Below are 21,388 nucleotides of genomic sequence, written 5' to 3'. Positions count from 1 at the left end.
AAAAGATCTCTGAGTCTCAGACAGGTTCAGAACTGGCCCAGAATCACTCTCGCCCTGCTCCGGCGGTAAGCACAGGTCCTATTTTCCCCTCCAACCCGCCTTGCCCTAAAGAGAAAGAGCCCAACAGCCAGGTGAGGCACTATTATGGCCTCCTTTATCCGGAGGAGTAAACTGAGGCCAGGAAAAGCAGTGACTTGCTTCGTGTAGCCTGGGAGGCTCGGGACCTTCTGTCCCCTCTTTCCGAGGACTGAGGGTCGATGCCCAGAGCTGTCACCACCCGGGGTCTCAGTTTCTAGCAGGCTGCGCAGGGTACCGCCGGCGGCGCCACGCAGATAGATTACGCAAGCCAGCATCGCGCACGCGCGCCCAGAGTGGCCCCTGTCAATCACGCGCGAGGGGCGGGGCGAGGGCGCAGGAAGAAGGCGGGGCAAAGATGGCGGCGCAGCGCTCGGCGGGGGCGAGGAGCGGCGGGGGCTGCGGGGCGGTGGGACGTTGACCCCGCCCCCTACTGCTGCCAGTCTGCGCCGGGCTGCTGTGGCGGCGGAGACCCGAACATGGCGACCGCGCGCACCTTCGGGCCCGAGCGGGAAGCCGAGCCGGCCAAGGAAGCGCGCGTTGTGGGCTCGGAGCTTGTGGACACTTATACGGTGTGTTGGGGGCGCGGGCACCCGAAGCGGGGGTGGTGGCTGGAACCGGGAGTCCGACTCGGGGGCTTGGGGAGGGGTCCGGGATCTGCAGCCCCGAGGAGCGGGTAGAAGGGTCTGCGATTGTGAGGAGGGGGCTGGGACGGGGGATCTAGGAAAGGGATCTGGGCCCCGCAGGTCCGGGAGAATGGTTGCTCCGGGCCCGGGGAGGCGGTTTGGAAAAGGGTACGCGATCAGAAAGGGAGGCTCGGGTTGGGGGCGGCATCTGGGGATAAAGGGGGCCTGGGGAGGAGGGAGCTGTCTAGATGAGGCGGAACCCCTCTAGATCCTCTAGGACGGGAGGGGCCCCGGCCTGGGAGACCGTTACTGGGGTCCAGGAGGAGGGCGATGGGGAGAGGGTCTCTGATGGATGGAATCAGGGAAAAGGGTCAGGCTCCGCAGGCCTTGAAGAAAGAGAAGGCGTCAGGACCCTGATTTGGGGAGCCTGCGGTGGTGGTTGAGATTCTCTCTGAGAAGTGCAGGAGAGACCTGGGGAACAGATGCCTTGGGGGTCGGGCGGAGACAAGAACGGAGGAGGGGTGGAGCCCATCTATGGAGAAATGGGGGTGGTCTCAGTGCTGAAGCGCAGGCCCTATAAACCTTAGGAATCTTCGTGACTTTGGGCTGTGGGAGCGAGATGGGGCAACGAGCTGCCCACACACACTTCTAAGCTATGGGGGAGACAGAGAACAAATGGGGGGTAGTTCCCGACTCTGACGGGGTTGGATGCCAGGCCTGTGAGCCTGGCGGGCTGCCTGGCAAAAACCGGCCCTCGACTAGGCATTGAGCACCTCCCTGCCTCCTCCCCTTTGTTCCCGCAGGGTAGGGAGTGGGTGGGGGCCTTGGCCCTGCCTGCACCCCCCCTCCCTGGCCCTCATCCTAACCTCTCCCTCTGAGGGCCATTCTTCTGGCTCTTTTCTCCTTTCCTGAAGGCAAGGGGAAGGAAACAGGCAGGATGGGAAGAGGAGAGGGGTGGATCTTGAAGCAACAGGCCAGCCTGGAGAAATGGCTGCTCCTCAGGGCTGGAGGAGGTTTCAGCTCCATGCTGCAGGGAGGAGAGGGAAACTAGGTGCAGGAGGTGGGTGAGGTCTCTGAGCTGATGGCTGGCTGGCCATCAGCTGTGGGCCCATTCAGCCAGAGGGCCATCTTCAAAAAGCTCTCCCTATTCTGGACTGCGCCCCTCCTCTGCATGTATGTCGGGGGAGGTGGTGATCTAGATTGGACCCTACCATCCTCTGTCTCCGGGTGTGCCGAGTTCGATATTATTAACACACCTACCTTTTGAACACTTGCCATGGGTCAGGCCCATGTACAAAGCATTTTACATGCATTGCCTTACTTGGTCCTTGATTCTAAGATGGAGGAACTAAGGCTCAGAGAGAACTTAGGCTCCAAGTTACTTATATAAGTGACACATAAGCTGCAGCCAGGAAATGGCAGAACCAGGTTTTTAACCCAGGCCTTCCTTAACCTCTAGGCCATATTGCCTCCTGATAGAGCTTAGTTGCTACCACTCCCTCCCCACATCGGCTGCTTGTGCCTTGACTCCTGGCTCAGTAGCAGAAATCACAGCCATGAACCAGTTGAAAGGGTTGGAAAATGACTTGCTTCCAGGAGGTAGTCAGGGCACCTGGAAAGAAGTACAACAGAGATGCTCAGACTAGAACTGGCCCTGCTCTGCCTCCCTTGGAAGAAATGGCCTTCCCTGCAGCTCCGGTTGGGTTTTGAGTTACCTAGAGGCAGGAGGTAAAAAACTAAAGAGGTGACTTGTTGTGGTAATCACCTTTTTCATTCCTTACTGATGGATGTAGCCACAGGCTTGTCTCATGTGCCTCCCAGCCCTAGTGCTTGGGCCATGGAGGAAGCTGACAGGGGCCCTGCTGGTCAGCAAGGGTCAGGTGCAGAGGCTGGTGGGCAAGGGCAGCCTGACTTTGGCCTTGGGGTGGGTCTGAGTTGCAGAGAGAAAGACTGATAGGAGATAATTGGGAAAGATAATTGCAGCTTTTGCTGTTGGGGGAGGAGACTCCTTGTTGCTGGGCTCCCTTGCCACAAGGGCTATTGGTTTCCCATTTTAGGTTTACATCATCCAGGTCACTGATGGCAGCCATGAGTGGACAGTAAAGCACCGCTACAGCGACTTCCATGACCTGCATGAAAAGGTAACTGTTAAGAGCTGGGAGCACGTATCTCAGGGCTGGGTGGCCTGTAGGCCAAGTTTCCATTGTGCCACATATTAGTTTTAGGGCAAAACAGGTTCCATGTCTATAGTTCTTTAATAAACCACTTTGTTAATATAACTGTGTTCATTAATATAGCATGTAAATGCTAGCCTTCAGCTCTAGCATGAGCCACTCTTCAAGGAGCATATTTGAATTTCAGTTTTAATATTTCCAGTCCTAGCTTGGATATGAGATGCTCAGACAGTTTCCTGGGAAGGGGACAGGTTGGAACTTGTTCGACCTAGCTATAGCTATTCCAAAGCCTGTACTTTAATATCTGGCTGTGATTCCATCTTTTCTTTGCTTTTGGAGATGCTTTCTTTCTCTGGGTCATTTGCAGCGTAACTGTTTTAAAGACACACCGCTGCCCTGATTGGTTTTTACTCTGGCTTGGAAAAGATGGCAATTTTAGGGGCAAAAGGTGTTACTTTTCTGAATGTCTCTAAAGTCTCCAGATGGAATTCCTTGTCTGGAATTGTACTGGTATTTCTAATGCTAATTGGATTTAAAGAGGCCAAATCCCAGGTGCACTAGTTTGGTCACTGATTTTGGTACTACTGCAGGGAGGGGCTGTGCAAGTGCTGACAAGCGCCTGCCCTCAAGCTTCTTGCCTTGGCCTCACATAGGCACAGAGCCTCTTAGTCTGTGGTTGATGTGCTTATGTTTTTTTACAGCTCGTTGCAGAGAGAAAGATTGATAAAAATCTGCTTCCGCCTAAAAAGATAATTGGGAAAAACTCAAGAAGCTTGGTGGAGAAGAGGGAGAAGGATCTGGAGGTCTACCTCCAGAAACTCCTGGCTGCCTTCCCTGGCGTGACCCCCAGAGTGCTGGCCCACTTCTTGCATTTTCACTTCTATGTAAGTTCCTCATCGGGTTTTCACCTGTGCCTGCAAACCCACAACTGCCAAACTTGAGGCAGCAAACCAGGGGAGACCTCAGCTTTGAGGTGGACTGGGATTTGACCCTAGGTTAGAAGATGGAGGAATGTCACCCTGGTTAGGAATGTGTTGTGGCCAGAAGCGTGTTAGTTGACAGATTTGCCTTAAGTTAGACTAAGTGTGGCCGCAGAGATGCTTTCCTCCACCACAAGGCATTTTGTTTAGCAAAAATGGCCTGTGGGTGTTTAAGCTAGGTTTCCATCCAGATGGATGAGGCTGGATTAGAAACAGCTGACACCTGGGATAAACTATTGTTGAGTTGTTGGTTCATAGCTCAAAACTAATTAAGGGATTAGTCTGTGATGGTGGAATATCACCATCTTGGGGCGTGTCATCAGGGTCCGCGCTGCCAGGGTGCTAAGGTTGAGGGTAGACACCTTCCTGTGATGGGAGAGTGTGTCAAAGAACAGCGCTGTACTCCGTCCTGGACAGAGGAACAACTCTCATAGGTTGCTGGTGACAGAATGTGTTGTCAGACTTTAAGAAGGGCACTTAGGCAGCGTGAAACCACAATATTTGTTTTCTTGAGACTGAGTCTTGCTCTGTCACCTGGGCTGGAGTGCAGTGGCGCGATGTCGGCTCACTACAACCTCCGCCTCTTAGGTTCAAGCAGTTCTCCTGCCTCAGCCTCCCGAGTAGCTGGGACTACAGACTTGCACCACCACACCCAGCTAATTTTTGTATTTTTAGTAGAGATGGGGTTTCATCATGTTGGCCAGACTGGTCTGGAACTCCTGACCTCAAGTGATCTGCCTGCCTCAGCCTCCCAAAGTGCTGGGATTACAGGCGTGTGCCACCGCACCTGGCCAAAACCACAATATTAAATAGCAGTTCTATTTACGAGAATTTCTTCTAAGGAAAAATCAGGCAACTGCAAAAAGGATATATGAACAAAGGTAGTCATTCCAGGATTGTAACAAAATAGTAAGGACAACCCTAAAGTCTAGTAGAAGAGGTTAAAAAAAAAAAAATCAGGCCAGGCGCAGTGGCTCATGCCTGTAATCCCAGCACTTTGAGAGGCCGAGGTGGGCAGATCACTTGAGGTCAGGAGTTCGAGACCATCCTGGCTAACACGGTGAAACCCTGTCTCTACTAAAAATACAAAAATTAGCTGGGTATGGTGGCAGATGCCTGTAATCCCAGCTATTTGGGAGGCTGAGGCAGGAGAATCGCTTGAACCCAAGAGGCAGAGGTTGCAGTGAGTCAAAATCATGCCACTGCACTCCAGCCTGAGCAACAGAGTGAGAGACTTCATCTCAAAAAAAAAAAAAATCAAAGGGTACAGCCAGGCTGAGCACAGTGGCTCATGCCTATGATCCCAGCTCTTTGGGAAAATAAACAAAAAACAAATCTGCAGCTCCGCCATCATTATCCCAGCAGCACACCAGTCTTCCCAGCAGACACTGTCTCAAAAAAAATGCAACTTTCTTAAGCAGTATCCAACTGTATGGCTGTACTATTTTTTTTTTTTTTTTTTTTTTTGAGACAGGGTCTCACTCCATTGCCCAGGCTGGAGTACAGTGGCCTGATCATGGGTCACTGCAACCTCAAACTCCTGGGCTCAAGGGATCTTCCTGCCTCAACTTCCCAAGTAGCTGGAACTACAGGTGCATGCCACCATGCCCAGCTAATTTTTAAAATTTTTTTGTAGAGATGGGGTCTTGCAATATTGCTCAGGTTGGCCTCAAACTCGAACTCAAGCAATCCTCCCACCTCTGGCTCTCAAAGTGCTTGGACTTTAGGTGTGAGCCACTGCACCTGGCTGACTATGGTCTCATTTTTACAAAAAACAAGTTGATATGGACATATTTGTCGAGGAAAATTCTAGAAGGTTTACGTATACCAAAATGCTAAGAGTAGTTTTCTTTGAGTGATAGATTTTCAGATAATTTATATTTACTTGTTTTCCTTTTATATGATGAAGACAGGGAAGAATCCACTCCCTTTTCAGGCTCACCTTGAAGTAACCTGTGGGTTATGGTCCTAAAAGCCCAGCTGTATTTAAAATACAATTTTCTTGGCCAGGTGCAGTGGCTCACGCCTGTAATCCCAGCACTTTGGGAAGGCCCAGACAGGCAGATCACTTGAGGCCTGGAGTTCGAGACCAGCCTGGCCAACATAGTGAAACCCCGTCGCTACTAAAAATACAAAAATTAGCTGCGCGTGGTGGCGCATGCCTGTAGTCCCAGCTACTCAGGAGAGAGGCATGAGAGTCGCTTGAACCTGGGAAGGGGAGGTTGCAGTGAGCCGAGGTCATGCCACCGCACTTCAGCCTGGGCCACAGAGTGAGACTCCGTCTCAAAAAAAAAAAAAAAAAAAACTTATTTAAAGGCTTTTCAGAGTAAGACAGTTGAACCTTTCTTGGATCACTAAAGAGCCTAGAAATTTGGTGGCAGTGCTAACCTTGGGCCACTGAGCTTGGCAGGGACAGGTGGAAAAGTAGATAGCATTCACAGATGGGACCTGTGTATATGCTTTGGATTTTATTTAGCATATGCCAGCAAGTATAGGGTTAGCAACATACCCTTTTGTAAACATTTTTACACTTTCTTATGTGAGAAAAAATTTGCATTCCTTATGCAAGTCTTTCAGATAAACTTTACTGGTTAGTATTTTAAGAAATAATGTACTTTAAAGGCCGGGCGCAGTGGCTCACGCCTGTAATCCCAGCACTTTGGGAGGCCCAGGCGGGTGGATCACGAGGTCAGGAGATCGAGACCATCCTGGCTAACACGGTGAAACCCCGTCTCTACTAAAAATACAAAAAATTAGCCAGGCATGGTGGCGGGTGCCTGTAGTCCTAGCTACTCGGGAGGCTGAGGCAGGGGAATGGCGTGAACCCGGGAGGTGGAGCTTGCAGTGAGCCAAGATCGTGTCACTGAACTCTAGCCTGGGCGACAGCAAGACTCCGTCTCAAATAAAAAAAAAAAAAAAGAACAGAAAAGAAATATTGTACTTTAAGAAAGCTTTGGTTAGCCATTTAGGGATGAAACTTGACATGCAGTCCTTTGACGGTATTAATTCCTTGCTTGAGACCTGTGCCTTTGAGGAGAGGAGGTCTCTGGCTTCCTCAGGTGTGCCTGGCTCTGAGGGTAGAAAGGCCTGGACTGCTCTTTTGAAACTGGTTTGCCTGAGATGGGCCTGGGGCCGGCTACATCTGGTTCTGGTTTGAGGCAGGCTCCGCTACTTGTAGAAGTTTTGACATATTTGGAATTAGTATTATCAAACAGGTCCCTAGGTTATATAAATCCTAGGATTTAAAAAAGCAATTGAACCCATCGTTGGATTAAACCCACAGTTGATCAGCCATAGCACTGTTGACATTTTGGACTGGATAATTTGTTTCTGTAAGGAGCCGTCCCATGCATTGTTTAGCAGCACCGTGGCTTCTACCCACTGGATGCCAGTAGCACTTCCCCACCCAGCTATGGTAACTAAAGATGTCTCCTAAAGATGTCTCCAGACATTGCCAAATGTCCCACTGGGGGGCAAAATTGCCCCCCACTTGAAAACCACTGGATTAGATCTTCATTTGGGGCCTAAAGATTTGTCAGCCTTTTCTCCAGGCTGGGAGCTCTCTAGGGAATGTTTCTCTTAACTTTTATACCATCTGTGTCCTCTCTGAAATTGTTCCACATGTGTTCTGCCTCTTGTGTTGCTGACATTGGATAGGGTGGACCCGGGGAACCCTATTTGGCTATGGTGTGAATTTTTTTATTTTTATATTTTGAGACGGAGTTTCGTTCTCACTGGCCAGGCTGGAGTGCAGTGGTACGATCTGGGCTCACTGCAACCTCCACCTCCCAGGTTCAAGTGATTCTCCTGCCTCAGCCTCCCGAGTAGCTGGGTTTACAGATGGCCCGCCACCACACCCGGCTCATTTTTTGTATTTTTAGTAGACACGGGGTTTCACCATGTTGGAGAGGCTGGTCTCGAATGCTTGACCTCGTGATCACCTGCCTCAGCCTCCCAAAGTGCTGGGATTACAGGGGTGAGCCACCACGCCTGGCCATGGTGTGGATTTTTTAAAATTGAGATATAATTTACATACCATAAAATTAACTCTTTTTAATGTGTACAAGTCAGTAATTTTTAGTATATTCACAAAGTTGAGCGACCATCACCACTAATTGCAGAACATTTCATCAGCCCAAAAAGGTACCTGTACCTGTTAGCAGGAGCTTCCCATCCCTCTGTTCCCCCAGCCCCTGGCAGTCACTAATCTACTTTCTGTCCTTATGGATTTGCCTGTTCTGGACATTTCATATAAATAGAATCGTACAGTGTGTGGCCTTTTGTGACTGGCTTCTTTCATTTAGCCTTATGTTTTCAAGGTCTGTTCATATTGTAGCATGAATCCATTGGTCCTTTTATGACGGAGTAATAGTGTATTATTTGGATATGCCACATTATGTTTATTTATTAGCAGTGGATGGGTGTTAGATTTGTTTCCATTTTTGGCCATTGTGAATGATGCTGATATGAGCATTTGTATGTTAATTTTTGTGTGAACTTATGTTTTCATTTTTGTTGGATATATAGCCAAAAGTGGAACCTGAGTTATATGGTAACTCTATGTTTGACTTTTGGAGGAACTAACAAATTGTTCTCCACAGTTGTTGCACCATTTGACGTTTCCATTGGCAGTGTATAGGTTCTAATTTCCCCACATTCTTGCTTAACACTTCTTGTCCATTTTTTTTTAATCTTAGTTGTTCTGGTGGGTGTGAAGTGGTATCTCATTGTGGTTTTAATTTGCATTTCCCTAATGACTAATGTTATTGAACCTCTTTTTTTTTTTTTCTGAGACAAAGTCTCGCTCTGTCGCACAGGCTGGGGTGCAGGCGTGTGATCCCAGCTCACTGCAACCTCTGCCTCCTGGGTTCAAGCGATTTTCATGCCTCAGCCTCCCGAGTAGCTGGGACTACAGGCATGCACCACCACGCCTGGCTAATTTTTGTATTTTTTTCAGTAGAGAAGGGGCTTCACCATGTTGGCCAGGATGGTCTCGAACTTCTGGCCTCAAGTGATTCACGCACCTTGGCCTCCCAAAGTGCTGAGATTACAGGTGTGAGCCAGCACACCTGGCCTGAGCCTCTTTGCATGTGATATTTGGCCATTTGCATATTTTCTTTGGAGAAAAGTATCCAATTCTTTGTCCTTTTAAAAATCAGATTGGGCCAGGCGCAGGTGGCTCATGCCTGTAATCCCAGCACTTTGGAAGGCTGAGGCGGGTGGATCACTTGAGGCCCAGAGACCAGCCTGGCCAACATGGAGAAACCCTGTCTCTACTAAAAATACAGAAATTAGCCGGGCATGGTGGTGTCTGCCTGTAATCTCAGCTCCTCGGGAGGCTGAGGCACGAGAATGGCTCGAACCTGAGAGGCGAAGGTTGCAATGAACCAAGACCACACCACTGCACTCCAGCCTGGGTGACAGAGTAAGACTATCTAAAAAAAAAAAAAAAAAAATCATATTATCTTTGTTGTTGAGTTGTAAGAGTTCTTTATATATTCTGGCTACTAGACTTTTAGAAACACGCAAATACTTTTTCACATCCTGTGAGTTGTCTTTTTTTTTTTTTTTTTTTTGAGACAGATTCTTGCTCTGTTGCCCAAGCTGGAGTATAGTGGCGTGATCTCGACTCACTGCAACCTCCACCCCTGGGGTTCAAGCAATTCTCGTGCCTCAGCCTCCCGAGTAGCTGGGACTGCAGGCACCTGCCACCATGCATGGCTAATTTTTTTTGAGACAGTCTCACTGCGTCGTCCAGGCTGGAGTCCAGTGGCACAATCTCAGCTCACTGCAACCTCCGCCTCCTGGGTTCAAGCAATTCTTCTGTCTCAGCCTCCCAAGTAGCTGGGACTACAGGCGTACGCAACCACGTCTGGCTGATTTTTGTATTTTTAGTAGGGACGGGGTTTTACCATGTTGGCCAGGCTGGTCTTGAACTCTGACCTTAGGTGATCCACCTGTCTCGGCCTCCCAAATTGCCGGGATTACAGCCTGGGCCACCACACCCAGCCTGCCCGGCTAATATTTGTATTTTTAGTAGAGACAGGGTTTTACTATGTTGGCCAGGCTGGTCTCGAACTCCTGACCTTAGGTAATCCACCTGCCTCAGCCTCCCAAATTGATGGGATTACAGGCGTGAGCCACCGTGCCCGGCCATCTTTTCGTTTTCTTGATGGTCTTCATTGAAGCACAAAAGATTTAGATTTTGATTAAGTTCAATTTATCAATTTCTTTGGTCACTTGTGTTTTGGTATCATATATGAGAAACCATTGCCCAATCCAGGGTCACAAAGATTTATAACAGTATATTCCTGTATGGATTTTGTTTGTTTTTTGAGACAGGGTCTTGCTCTGTTGCCTAGGCTGGAGTGCAGTGGCACCATCTCGGCTCACTGCAGCCTCGACCTTCCAGGCTCAAGCACTCCTCCCATCTCAACCCCCCAAGTAGCTGGGACTACAGGCATGTGCCACCATACTGACTAATTTTTTTACTTTTTGTAGAGATGGGGTTTCTCCATGTTGCCCAGGCTGGTCTCGAACTCCTAGGCTCAAGTGATCCACCCACCTCAGCCTCCCAAAGCGCTGGGTTTACAGGCGTGAGCCACCACACCCAGCCTGCGGTGTGGATTTTAATAACAAGGAAAGAAAGCACTACTTGTTTACCAGCCCACTTTAGGTGGGAGTGCAGGGGTTGCCGCCTGTGTGAGTGAGGGGCACACTGCGGCACTGGCCTGTTGCTGTGCTGCTCTTCAGATTGCTGTGTCCTGACCCTCCTGGACTCGTGGTGACAGGCCTCATCCCAGAACCCCTGGAACAGAGGTTTCCAAACTCAGTGAAATGGAATCCCACCTGGAATTCTAGCACAGCATGTGGGCCAGGATCTCCAACTGTGGTGGACTTGGAGGCAGGCAGAGGCGAGTTTATCTCCCACCCCTGCTTCCCAAAGTTTAGTCCAAGTCAGTCATTTAACCTGCCTGTGAGCTGGAGGCTGGTGAGCTGGGGTCCTTGTGAGGCCTGCAAGAGACTGTGCAGTGAAGGTCAATGGCTTAGAAGAGTGTTGGGCCTGAGGTTAGGGCTGACCACGTGCTAGCCATTACTAGGTGGTTCGGGAAAGAAAAGGAATTCAGTTCTCTTGAAAGGTGTTTATATTGTTGTCTTCTTTTAAAGTTAGTTGGCTAGAACAAAGATCCTTTTCAAAATTTGGAATCAGGGGCTATGTTGAACTGTTACAATCTTAGCATTGGCTTTAGCATCCAATTTATTTCCATAATTTGTTTTAGTTGCAAAGTACTGAGGCTGTGAATTATAACAGATTTTCTTTTGAACTTACAGTCTTGCAACACTCTTCATTTAAAGCTGAGGTTTGAATCCAACAATGGGGAATTTTAGCTTAAAGTTGAATCACACATATTATGCCTGACTCCTGCTAGAATGCTTCATCACCAACATAAATTAAAGTGAGACGAGGAGGGCCGGGCATGGTTGCTCACGCCTGTAATCCCAGCACTTTGGGAGTCTGAGGTCAGGAGTTCAAGACCAGCCTGGCCAACATGGTGAAACCCCTTCTTTACTAAAGATACAAAAAATTAGCCAGGCATGGTGGCACGCACCTGTAATCCCAGCTACTCCAGAGACTGAGGCAGGAGAATTGCCTGAACCCAGGAGGCGGAGGTTGCAGTGAGCCAAGATGGCGCCATTGCACTCAGCCTGGGTGACAGGGCAAGACTCCGTCTCAAGAAGAAAAAAAAAAAAAAATAGACAAGGATTCCAGCCCTTAGCATGTGTGTCTCAGCCACACTTGGGGATGGCCTCAGTGACATGTAATTCACTCGCTGGTTAGTGCCCCACAGATAAGCACTGCCTGGGCGTGTGCCAAGCCAAAGCAGCTAGGCCTGGCCTGGGGTTTGCATTGAGTGTAGGTGTATGTGTTTTGAAGTATACTTGGTTGCAGGGCATGTGCGCAGGCATGCTCAGTCAGAATTTAAGTTGCAGGACCACAGCCCAGCTAGTGTTTACGTGAAGCTCAAACCTTTGCCCACAGCTGCACACCAACACAGAATCCCGGCAGGTGGTGGGCAGGTGGTGCAGCTGATCTCTTGGTCAGTAACACACTGGGAGGGTGAGTGTTAACAGTTTGTAAATATAGCTGATATTAAGTTTCTTTTTTTTTGAGACAGGGTCTCACTCTTGTTGCCCAGGCTGGAGTGCAATGATGCAATCTCGGCTCACTGCAACCTCCACCTCTCGGGTTCAAGTGATTCTTCTGCCTCAGCCTCCAGAGTAGCTGGTAGTACAGGCATGTGCCACCACGCCTGGCTAATTTTTGTATTTTTAGTAGAGACAGGGTTTCACCATGTTGGCCAGGCTGGTCTTGAACTCCTGACCTCAAGTGATCCGCCCGCCTCGGCCTCCCAAAGGGCTGGGATGACAGGGGTGAGCCATCATGCCCAGCCAAGAATGTCCTTCAAAAAAATACATTTCAATTCAGACATTTGTGGCACCCCAAAGCAATTCAAGTCCCTTCAGCACAGATGGGGTAGGGCATGTGGGCTCGGGCCACTGACACCCCACCCCGCCTCCTCCTGGCATGGGGAGGCCTTACTCTGCCCACCTTTACTCAAGAGCCCACCGTTTGACCAGCGAACTCTCTGAGGAGGCCCGTGTGCTAGGTTTGGGGGCTGAGGCATTTCTGTGCTCTTCTCTGGTTCAGTCTCCCTCCCAAGGTGAAGAACAGCCTGGAAAACCAAGTAGAAAGTGTTGCAGCAGTATGTACTTCCTGTGCCCTAAAGAGCAAAATTATTACACAAATTGCTTTGAGATTCCTTAGAAGTGAAAGCTTTCTCTTTGCTTAGTAGGAGCCGGTGGCCCTTACTTTCTCTCAACTTTCCGTGTGTTCCAGAAATTCCAGCCCTATCCCCTTATAGGGGCTGTCATCCAGGAGGGTGATTTCATTTTTCTTTTTGAGAGACAGGGTCTTGCTATGTTGCCCAGGCTCGACTGTGAACTTAGGGGCTCAAGTGATCCTTTTGCCTCAGCCTCCCAAGTAGCTGGGACTACATGCCTAGCCCAGGGTGATGTGCGCAGGCATGCTCAGTCAGAATTTAAGTTGCAGGACCACAGCCCAGCTAGTGTTTACGTGAAGCTCAAACCTTTGCCCACGGCTGCACACCAACACAGAATTTTCTCTGTGTTCTTTCTGAGCTGACACCAGCTACTTGAAGAAATATGCCATTGGCCGAGCGTGGTGGCTCACGCCTGTAATCCCAGCACTTTGGGAGGCCAAGGCAGGCGGATCACTTGAGGTCAGGAGTTCAAGACCAGCCTGGCTAACATGGTGAAACCCCATCTCTACTAAAAATACAAAAATTAGCCGGGTGTGGTGGTGCAGGCCTGTGATCCCAGCTACTCAGGAGGCTGAGGCAGGAGAATCACTTGAACCTAGGAGGTGGAGGGTGCAGTGAGCCAGGATCATGCCACTGCACTCCAGCCTGGGAGACAGAACAAGACTCCGTCTCAAAAAAAAGAAATGTGCCATTGAAAATGAGGTTTGTTCAGTACTGATCATGGGGAACCCTTTCCCCTGAGATAACTGTAAGAGCTTTGTGTCCTGAGAGGCCCTGGAGCTATTCTTGGGGAATTGAGGTGGGCAGAGATTGGCAGCCCCTGGGACCTGCTCGGCTCCAGGCGATCTGACAGCAGGGAGGATTGCGAAGTGCAGGTCTGTAGACGGGGCGTGGTTCTCAAAACCACCCGTGGAGAAACAAGCCTTTGGATCACTCCAGGCTCTTCCTAATCTTCAGTTCTTCACAGCTGCCAAGGAAAATGTCATTTAGCTTATGTGGTTGCAAGAGACTGAAGTTGAACTTAGAGCACACCCATCACCTCTGCCCTCACTTCCAGCTGGAGCCCTGTCCTGCTCTGTGCCTGCTGTGCCCCCTCCTTGCCCTTTTCCATTCGGCCCTGCACCCTGCCGGTCCCTTAAAGCTGAGGCTCTGTGTGCTCATTTTGCTCCTTTTGCTTTTTGTCCAGGGGATACAGGGAGGAGTTATTCTCATGCTGTATATAAACTGAATTTCAAGCACATTAAATGAATAAACACATTTTTTAAAGGACCAAAAGAAAATTAAGAGAATATTTTTATAATCGTGGAGTGAGAGAAGAGGCCCAAGAAGTCATGAAGGATAAAAAAATTAGAGATTAAACAATGTAAAAATGAAAAACCTCTGTCAGAAAAAGCACCATGAACAAAGGTAAAAGGTATACGCAGACTGGGAGGAAATGTTTACAATATATAAACTACCATTAAAATGGCCACAGTGTATAAAAGATAAGAAAGAGACAACCCAAGAGAAAAACAGGAAAAGGACACCCTGTCTCCTGTGTCTTTAGAATCCCATAAACAAGTGAATTGCTTGTCCTGGTGGAAGCGATGTTCCCAATGTTCCTGTGAGTTATGAGGATTATGCAGCCTCCATCTGGAGCTGTTTACGAAAAGGCCTGTTGGCTGCCATCTGTCGATGAGTTAAAATTCTTACCTGTGGGATGTGGGGGTTGGGGGCTGAGGGCCTTGGGGGCACTGCCAACCCCACAGTTATTACACCGAAGTGCTGAGGCAATGGGTTTCATATGCAGAGGCCCAAGGCCAAGGGCTTGAGTGTGGCTTTGCTGGTTTTTAGCCATGTAAAATTGAGAGTATCGGCACTTGTCCACCTCAGTTTGTTCATTTGTGAAACGGAGCTCAAGATAGAAGCTTCCATTGCTGGGTGCAGTGGCTCACGCCTGTAATCCCAACAACTTGGGAGGCCGAGGTGGGGGGATCTCTTGAGGCCAGAAGTTCAAGACCACCCTGGGCAACATAGTGAGACCCTGTCTCTACAAAATATTTTCTTAAAAATTAGTTGGTTGGGTGTGGGCAGTAGCTCATGCCTGTAATCCTGGCACTTTGGGTGGCTGAGGCGCGTGGATCACTTGAGGTCAGGAGTTTGAGATCAGCCTGGCCAACATGGTGAAACCCTGTCTCTACTAAAAATGCAGGAATTAGCTGGGCATCTTGGCGCATGCCTGTACTACCAGCTACTCTGGAGGCTGAGGCAGGAGAATCTCTTGAACCTGGGAGGCAGAGGTGGCAGTGAGCCGAGATTACACCACTGCACTCCAGCCTGGGCAACAAAGCAAGACTCTGTCTCAAAAAAAAAAAAAAATAAGCAGGTCGTGCTGATGCACACCTATAGTCCCAGCTACTTGGGAGGTTGAGGCAGGAGGATTACTTGGGCCCAGGAGTTCCAAGCTGCAGTGAGCTATGGTCATACCATTGCACTCCAGCCTGAGTGACAGAGCAAGACCCTGTCTCTATTTAAAAAAAAAAAAAAAAAAGGCAGTTATCTCTTTTCCTCTTGTAGGATGTTGGGAGGATTCAGGAGCCTTCAGTGGCTCAGGGCATGACCCAGTATGAATTAGGATCCAAGCGTGTTGTTCGTATGACTGGAGGCTTGGCCTTGTCCTGCCTCCTTCATCACATCATTTAAAAAGGAAATCCTTCCCGCTTCTTTCTTGGGACCCTGGGGCTGAGTGTTACTGTTGTGAATCTGGAAGGGATGAGCACAAGAAGAAAACAAGTGTTCATTCTTTTCCTGAGACACATTTGAAACGTGAGAGAAAGTGGAAATGGTCATTCCCAGGGAGGGTTAGCTCTGGGTGGTCCTTCATCCCACGAGGGTGATAGGAGCCTCTCTTCCAGAAAAAACAGGACTTTTCTCTCTGCCACACCCTCTCCTAGGAACACCCAGAGCCAGTTTTGGGAGCTGCTGGCTTCCCAAAAGCCCTTAGCGTAATGCAGCGCTGCTGGCCTCCTGGGCTGCAGTGCTCTTGGCCCTATGGACTGGAGTCGCAGCATTAGGCTGATTTCCCTTCTGCTTTAGAGGAGACATTTCAGGTATCCATATAACTAGAATATTTAGTTTCCCTTTCTAAGCTTCTTGCTTCATTGTAGGTTTATGCCCTCTTTTCTTTAGTTTAACTTTCTAGGGAGATGGCACTGGCACAACAGAGGGGATAGATAGTGGGGAATGTGCAAATCCCAGGGACTGGGGGCAGGTGGACTTTCTAAAGGCAAATTTTGTATTCTCTGCAGGAGATAAATGGCATCACCGCGGCACTGGCTGAAGAGCTCTTTGAGAAAGGTACGTGGCCACAGGTCCCTGAAATACTGGGCATAAGTTGTGTAGTTTTATGAGGCGGCCAGAGGCACAGGATGGCATAGAAGTCACTCTGGAGCCCACCTACCTGCCCTGTAGGTGGCCAGGTCTGAGGAGCTGTGGTCCCTCAGCACTCTTGAGTACCGTGTCAGGGGTTCAGCCCAGACTTGGGCTCTGTTCCAAAGCGCTGTGGTGGGTGCTGGAAGGTGGGTAGCACACTGCTCCCTCGCACCTGGTTTGTGCTTACCTGAAGGGGCTCAGATGGCAGATAGAAGCTGACCCTGGGTCCCATCCCTGCCAGAGAGCACAGTTATAGTAGCTAATGTGTGATGAATGCTTCCTGTTTGCATCTTACTGCCTTCCCCCAGGAGCCACAGGTATAGGGGGACGATACAGGGTCAGCGGCCCAGTCACCAGACTGAGGGCACATGGCTGGGAGGAGTGGAGCGAGGACCAAGCAGCAGTCAGTTGGGCTCAGAACCCATCCTGCTCCCCGGCTCTGCACCATGCTGGCACCATAGGCCTGCGCCTGACCTGGGTGTTTGCATTTCGGAGGTTGCAGCATAGGTGTGTCACCTTGAATGCTGCCTCTCTCGGCAGCCTCACTCTGGCCCAGTGCCTTTGGTCTCAACTCAGCCTCGCTCCTCCCTCAGTGGCTGCCCAGCCTCACAGCCCCACAGCCCTGCCCTCCTCTGTCATCACATGTCTAGGGTTGCCCTGTGCCTAGCAGGCACCCAGGAGGGCAGCAGCTCCTGCATGCCCAGGGCCCTGGCTTTGCCCTGACATGGTGGGTGCTTGCCAACTGCTTGTTGACAGAAAAGATGTGGAAATCCCAGCTGCACGAGGGCTGGGGCTGCGGCTGGACACTTATCCTTCAGGGCATGGCTCTTGCAGGAGAACAGCTCCTGGGGGCCGGCGAGGTCTTTGCTATTGGACCCCTGCAGCTGTATGCCGTCACGGAGCAGCTGCAGCGGGGAAAGCCCACGTGCGCCAGTGGGGATGCCAAGACCGACCTTGGGCACATCCTGGACTTCACCTGTCGCCTTAAGTACCTTAAGGTAAAGCTGCAGCAGCTCAGTCATGGAGAGCCCCTCAGTCGGTGGGGGTGCAACCTGCGGGGGGCTGGCTGGCAGTTTGTGTGAAGGAGACCATGAGGGACTCTTGGTGGAAGGAAGGCCGCCCGGTTATTCTTGGCACTGTGCTTCTGGCTGTGGGCACCAGGGGGCAGTCGTGACCCAGTGTCCCGTTAAATTAAGTCCTGGCCTGAGCCTGCTTTGCTGAAGTCAGAAGTGGTCAAAGTTGTCTTCAACTTGTCAGCTGCTGCAGCACTCCCCGATGGGCGTGAGGCGCTGTTCCCAATTTAAGCCCTGTCTTTGGCCTCAGGTTTCTGGCACAGAAGGACCTTTTGGGACCAGCAACATTCAAGAGCAGCTCCTGCCGTTCGACCTATCAATATTCAAGTCCCTGCATCAGGTGGAGGTAAGGCCCAGCGCTGCTGGAGTGCAGGAGGGCCAAGCCCTGCACAGCATCCTCTTACTCCCAACTCAGAGGCTAGAGAGTGTTTGTGATGTTGGGTGTCCTAATTTAATCATAAGGTGCTGTGCTTTCGTGTTTGGCAGTATGTGACAGGTTCTGCGTAGGTGACCAGGCCCTCTGAAGGCAGAGAAAGAGAGGCCTCTCCTATCCCTGGCTGGTCTGCACGCCTCTGCCCTGGCGTGAGCTGCAGGGCCGGTTAGCCACGGTGGAGCACCAGCATCCGGCTCCTTCTGGGCCTCCTCGTAGGGGCAGGGGGCATGTGTACCTCAAGTTCAAGTCCTGGGAAGTCATCCTGAGGGTCAGACAGAACTAAATACAAGTCTGTATTTCTCAAGGCCAATTGGCAAAGAGCTTTGAAGATGCCCTGCCCTCTGGGGCACCCACACAAGAAACACTCTGCATTTGTCACTACTGGACTCCTTGGTTTGCAATGCCAATTTTAGCATTTTTGAAAAGAAAAGTCAGTAATGAATACAGAAAAAGTTTTAAAGTATAATTTTTTGAGCCTGGCTTTTGTGTTCTGCCCTGTGGCCCCATGTCTCCTTGATTGAATCTTCCCAACAGCCCTGTGAAGAGGGCACTTTTATTTCCATTTTACAGTTGGGGAAACTGAGGCTTGGGCAGATAAGGAAGTTTGGCCAGGGCCACACAGTTAATGAGCGGAAAGCTGGGATTTGAATTCAGCTGAGACTGCCTCCAGAGCCTCTGCTGTGCACTGGGCTATTCTGTCTACAGTAGTCTAGGGAAACTTGTGGTGTGCCCTGTTGCCAAGTGAGGACAGGGAAGTGAAGGGGAAACCCGACCCAGCCCTGCCGAGCAGGCTGAGGCTCTGGATCTGGGCCTTGGGTGTGCTTGGGCAGGTGGCTCAGGGAGTGTGCTTTGGCCTGTGGCCTGCCCCTCTTCACTACAAGACAGCTGAGTTCCATGGAGTGGGGGCTGGGTGAACAGGCGGACCCACCCCACTCACTGTGCCGTGGAGGCCCCTTGTTCTCCCCAGCAGTTTCCATGACTCACACTTTATGTTCACCTGCCAAGCCCCAGGCAGCCCTTACAGAGGAAATGGAATTTGTGGTCCATTGTGAGTCTGAGAGGCCAGGCACCTTTCTTACTAGATACTTCAGGGAATGTTTGGTCAGCACTGACATTGGGAAAAAGAGAGACTTTGGTCTTGAGTGGCCTCCCATCTCTGAGGATTTGGGTTGCCCGTCGTTGTGCTTTTGTATGGGGGTGGGAAACACCTACATCTGGGGACTTCTGATGGAGCAAGGATTCTGTTTCTGAGATGCAGCTGTTCCTTGTTCCAGATAAGTCACTGTGATGCTAAGCACATCAGAGGGCTGGTCGCATCGAAGCCCACCTTAGCCACGCTGAGTGTCCGCTTCTCAGCAACCTCTATGAAGGTAAGCTTCACCTATATCCTGCCTGGGGCAATGTCTGTGGGTCAGAGTCCTGGGCTGTGGTCTCCACCACTGAGGATGGGTGAGGACACTGCTATGTCTATCAGTTTTCAGAGGCTGGACCTTCCGTGGGGTAGCCACACACTCACGGGGGGCCTCCTAGCACTTGACAGCCCCTGGGACACTTTAGTTCATTCACATCTGCATAAAAAGTTTGTGTTGTTAACAGGACATTTTAAGGAACTTGGCTTCTTTCCCCAAAAAATAAAAAATGTCATTGGTGTTTTTGTTTTGTTTTGTTTTTGTTTTGAGCTAGAGTCTCACTCTGTGGCCCAGACTGGAGTGCAGTGCTATGATCTCAGCTCACTGCAACCTCTACCTCCTGGGGTCAAGCGATTCTCCTACCTCAGCCTCCCAAGTAGCTGGGATTACAGGTGCCTGCCACCACGCCCCACTAAGTTTTGTTTGTTGTTGTTGTTGTTGTTGTTGTTTTGAGATGGAGTTTCGCTCTGTACCCCAGGCTGGAGTGCAGTGGTGTGATCTTGGCTCACTGCAAGCTCCGCCTCCCGGGTTCATGCCATTCTCCTGCCTCAGCCTCCTGAGTAGCTGGGACTACAGGCGCCCGCCACCACACCCAGCTAATTTTTTGTATTTTTAGTAGAGACGGAGTTTCACCGTGTTAGCCAGGATGGTCTCAATCTCCTGACCTCGTGATCCGCCCGCCTCGGCCTCCCAAAGTGCTGGGATTACAGGCGTGAGCCACCGTGCCCGGCCTAGATTTTGTATTTTTAGTAGAGACAGGGTTTTACCACGTTGGCCAGGCTGATCTCGAGCTCCTGACCTCAAGTGATCCGCCAGCCTCAGCCTCCCAAAGTGCTGGGATTACAGGCATGAGCCACTTCATCCGGCCATCATTGGTTTTTTAATGAACAAATTGCTAAGCTGTGGCAAGTGGCGGGACCTTTATTAATTAGATTGATAACTAAGCTTAGATTGCTCCTCTAAGCTGTGGCAATCCCTGGCTAAGCACTCATTTGTATCTTTTTCTCCACAGCTTGATTAGAAGGTAAGGTTGTGGAAATGCTAGACCCTGTTGTTTATATGTGAGCAGCAGAAACATTCAAATTGGGAATGTTTCTGTTTACCTTTTTTATGGATTACATCTTGCTAATGTTAAAATCTTTCCTTGGGTATAGAAAAGGCATGTAGTGGCTAATATTAGGACTTAAGGTTCCTGATCAAGACTTAGGTTTGGGCCAGGTGTGGGGTGGCTCATGCCTGTAATCCTAGCATTTTGGGAGGCCAAGGCAGGAGGATTCCTTGAGCCCAGGAGTTGGAGACCAACCTGGGCAACATAGGGAGACCTTGTCTCTTTAAAAAAAAAAAAAAAAAAAAAAAAAAATTGGATTTGGTGAAAAATCTTCCTCTTGAGGCTTGCAGACAGTGTGTTGGGCCACCTGGTCCCTCTCCGAGCACTTCTCGCTGTCTTGCTGAAGGAGCCCAGGGCAACCCATTGTGAGAAGAAAAGTCTTGTCAAAACAAATAGGCCTGCATTTCTCCATTTTGATGGTCTCTGGGCTTTGTGCTACTCCCCTTATCTTAGTACTGTCTGACTTTATTCCTGTGAAATAACGGTTTTAAAGGCCTGGTGTCCACAGTGAGGACCACATCATCAGCTTGGAAAGCACAGCTGCCTGGAAACTGAATTCTCACCTTCAGCCTCTGAGAAGCTAGAAAAGACGGTTGGCTGGCCAGTAGCCGTGGCTTGCACCTGTAATCCCAGCACTTTGGGAGGCCAAGGCAGGAGGATCACTTGAGCCCAGGAGTTTGAGACCAGTCTGGGCTATGTAGGGAGACCTCGTTTCTACAGAAAAAAATTTTTTAATTAGCTGGGCAAGGTGGTGTGCGCCTGTAGTCCCAGCTACTCAAGAGGCTGAGATGAGAGGATTTGCTCGTGCCTGTGAGTTTGAGGCTGCAATGAGCCGTGATGGCGCCACTGTACTCCAGCCTGGGCGACAGAGTGAGACTGTGTCTCAAAGAAAAAACGGCTAGGCACTGTGGCTCATGTCTGTAATCCCAGCACTTTGGGAGGCTGAGGTGGGTGGATCACCTGAAGTCAGGAGTTTGAGACCAGCCTGGCCAACATGGTGAAGCCCCCATCTCTATTAAAAATGCAAAAATTAGCCAGGCATGGTGGTACACACCTCTAGTCCCAGCTACTGGGGAGGCTAAGACAGGAGGATCGCTTGAACCTGCGAGGCAGAGGTGGCAGTGAACTGAGATTGCGCCATTGCACTCCAGCCTGGGTGACAGAGCGAGACTCCATCTCAAGAGAAAAGGCTAGAAAAGGCATCACCAGGCCACCAGGGCAAAGGCCCTTTGGGCTTGAAAAGTGTTGCTGCTAAA

At 50.1% G+C, this 21,388-nt stretch overlaps 1 protein-coding gene across 3 annotated transcripts in view; it reads left to right on the top strand.

Moving 5' to 3' along the window:
- Positions 1–382: 382 nt before the first annotated feature.
- The window catches only part of NISCH (nischarin), a 37,785-nt gene continuing 16,779 nt past the window's right edge, over positions 383–21,388 (top strand). The window contains exons 1-7 of one of the 3 annotated variants that reach the window (XM_009238932.4): positions 383–647; positions 2,759–2,842; positions 3,577–3,759; positions 15,986–16,034; positions 16,944–17,107; positions 17,433–17,528; positions 18,890–18,985. In XM_009238932.4, the coding sequence (XP_009237207.3) occupies positions 555–647; positions 2,759–2,842; positions 3,577–3,759; positions 15,986–16,034; positions 16,944–17,107; positions 17,433–17,528; positions 18,890–18,985 (765 nt within the window). In that variant the 5' untranslated portion in view covers positions 383–554. The remainder of the gene's footprint in view (positions 648–2,758; positions 2,843–3,576; positions 3,760–15,985; positions 16,035–16,943; positions 17,108–17,432; positions 17,529–18,889; positions 18,986–21,388) is intronic. The other 2 variants (XM_002813641.6, XM_063722077.1) reach the window with 2 other exon arrangements.

Source organism: Pongo abelii, chromosome 2 (assembly GCF_028885655.2).
Source record: "Pongo abelii isolate AG06213 chromosome 2, NHGRI_mPonAbe1-v2.0_pri, whole genome shotgun sequence".
NCBI lineage: Eukaryota > Metazoa > Chordata > Mammalia > Primates > Hominidae > Pongo > Pongo abelii.
Note: the sequence above shows the minus strand (reverse complement) of the source record. Positions and strands in the feature narration are given on the sequence as shown.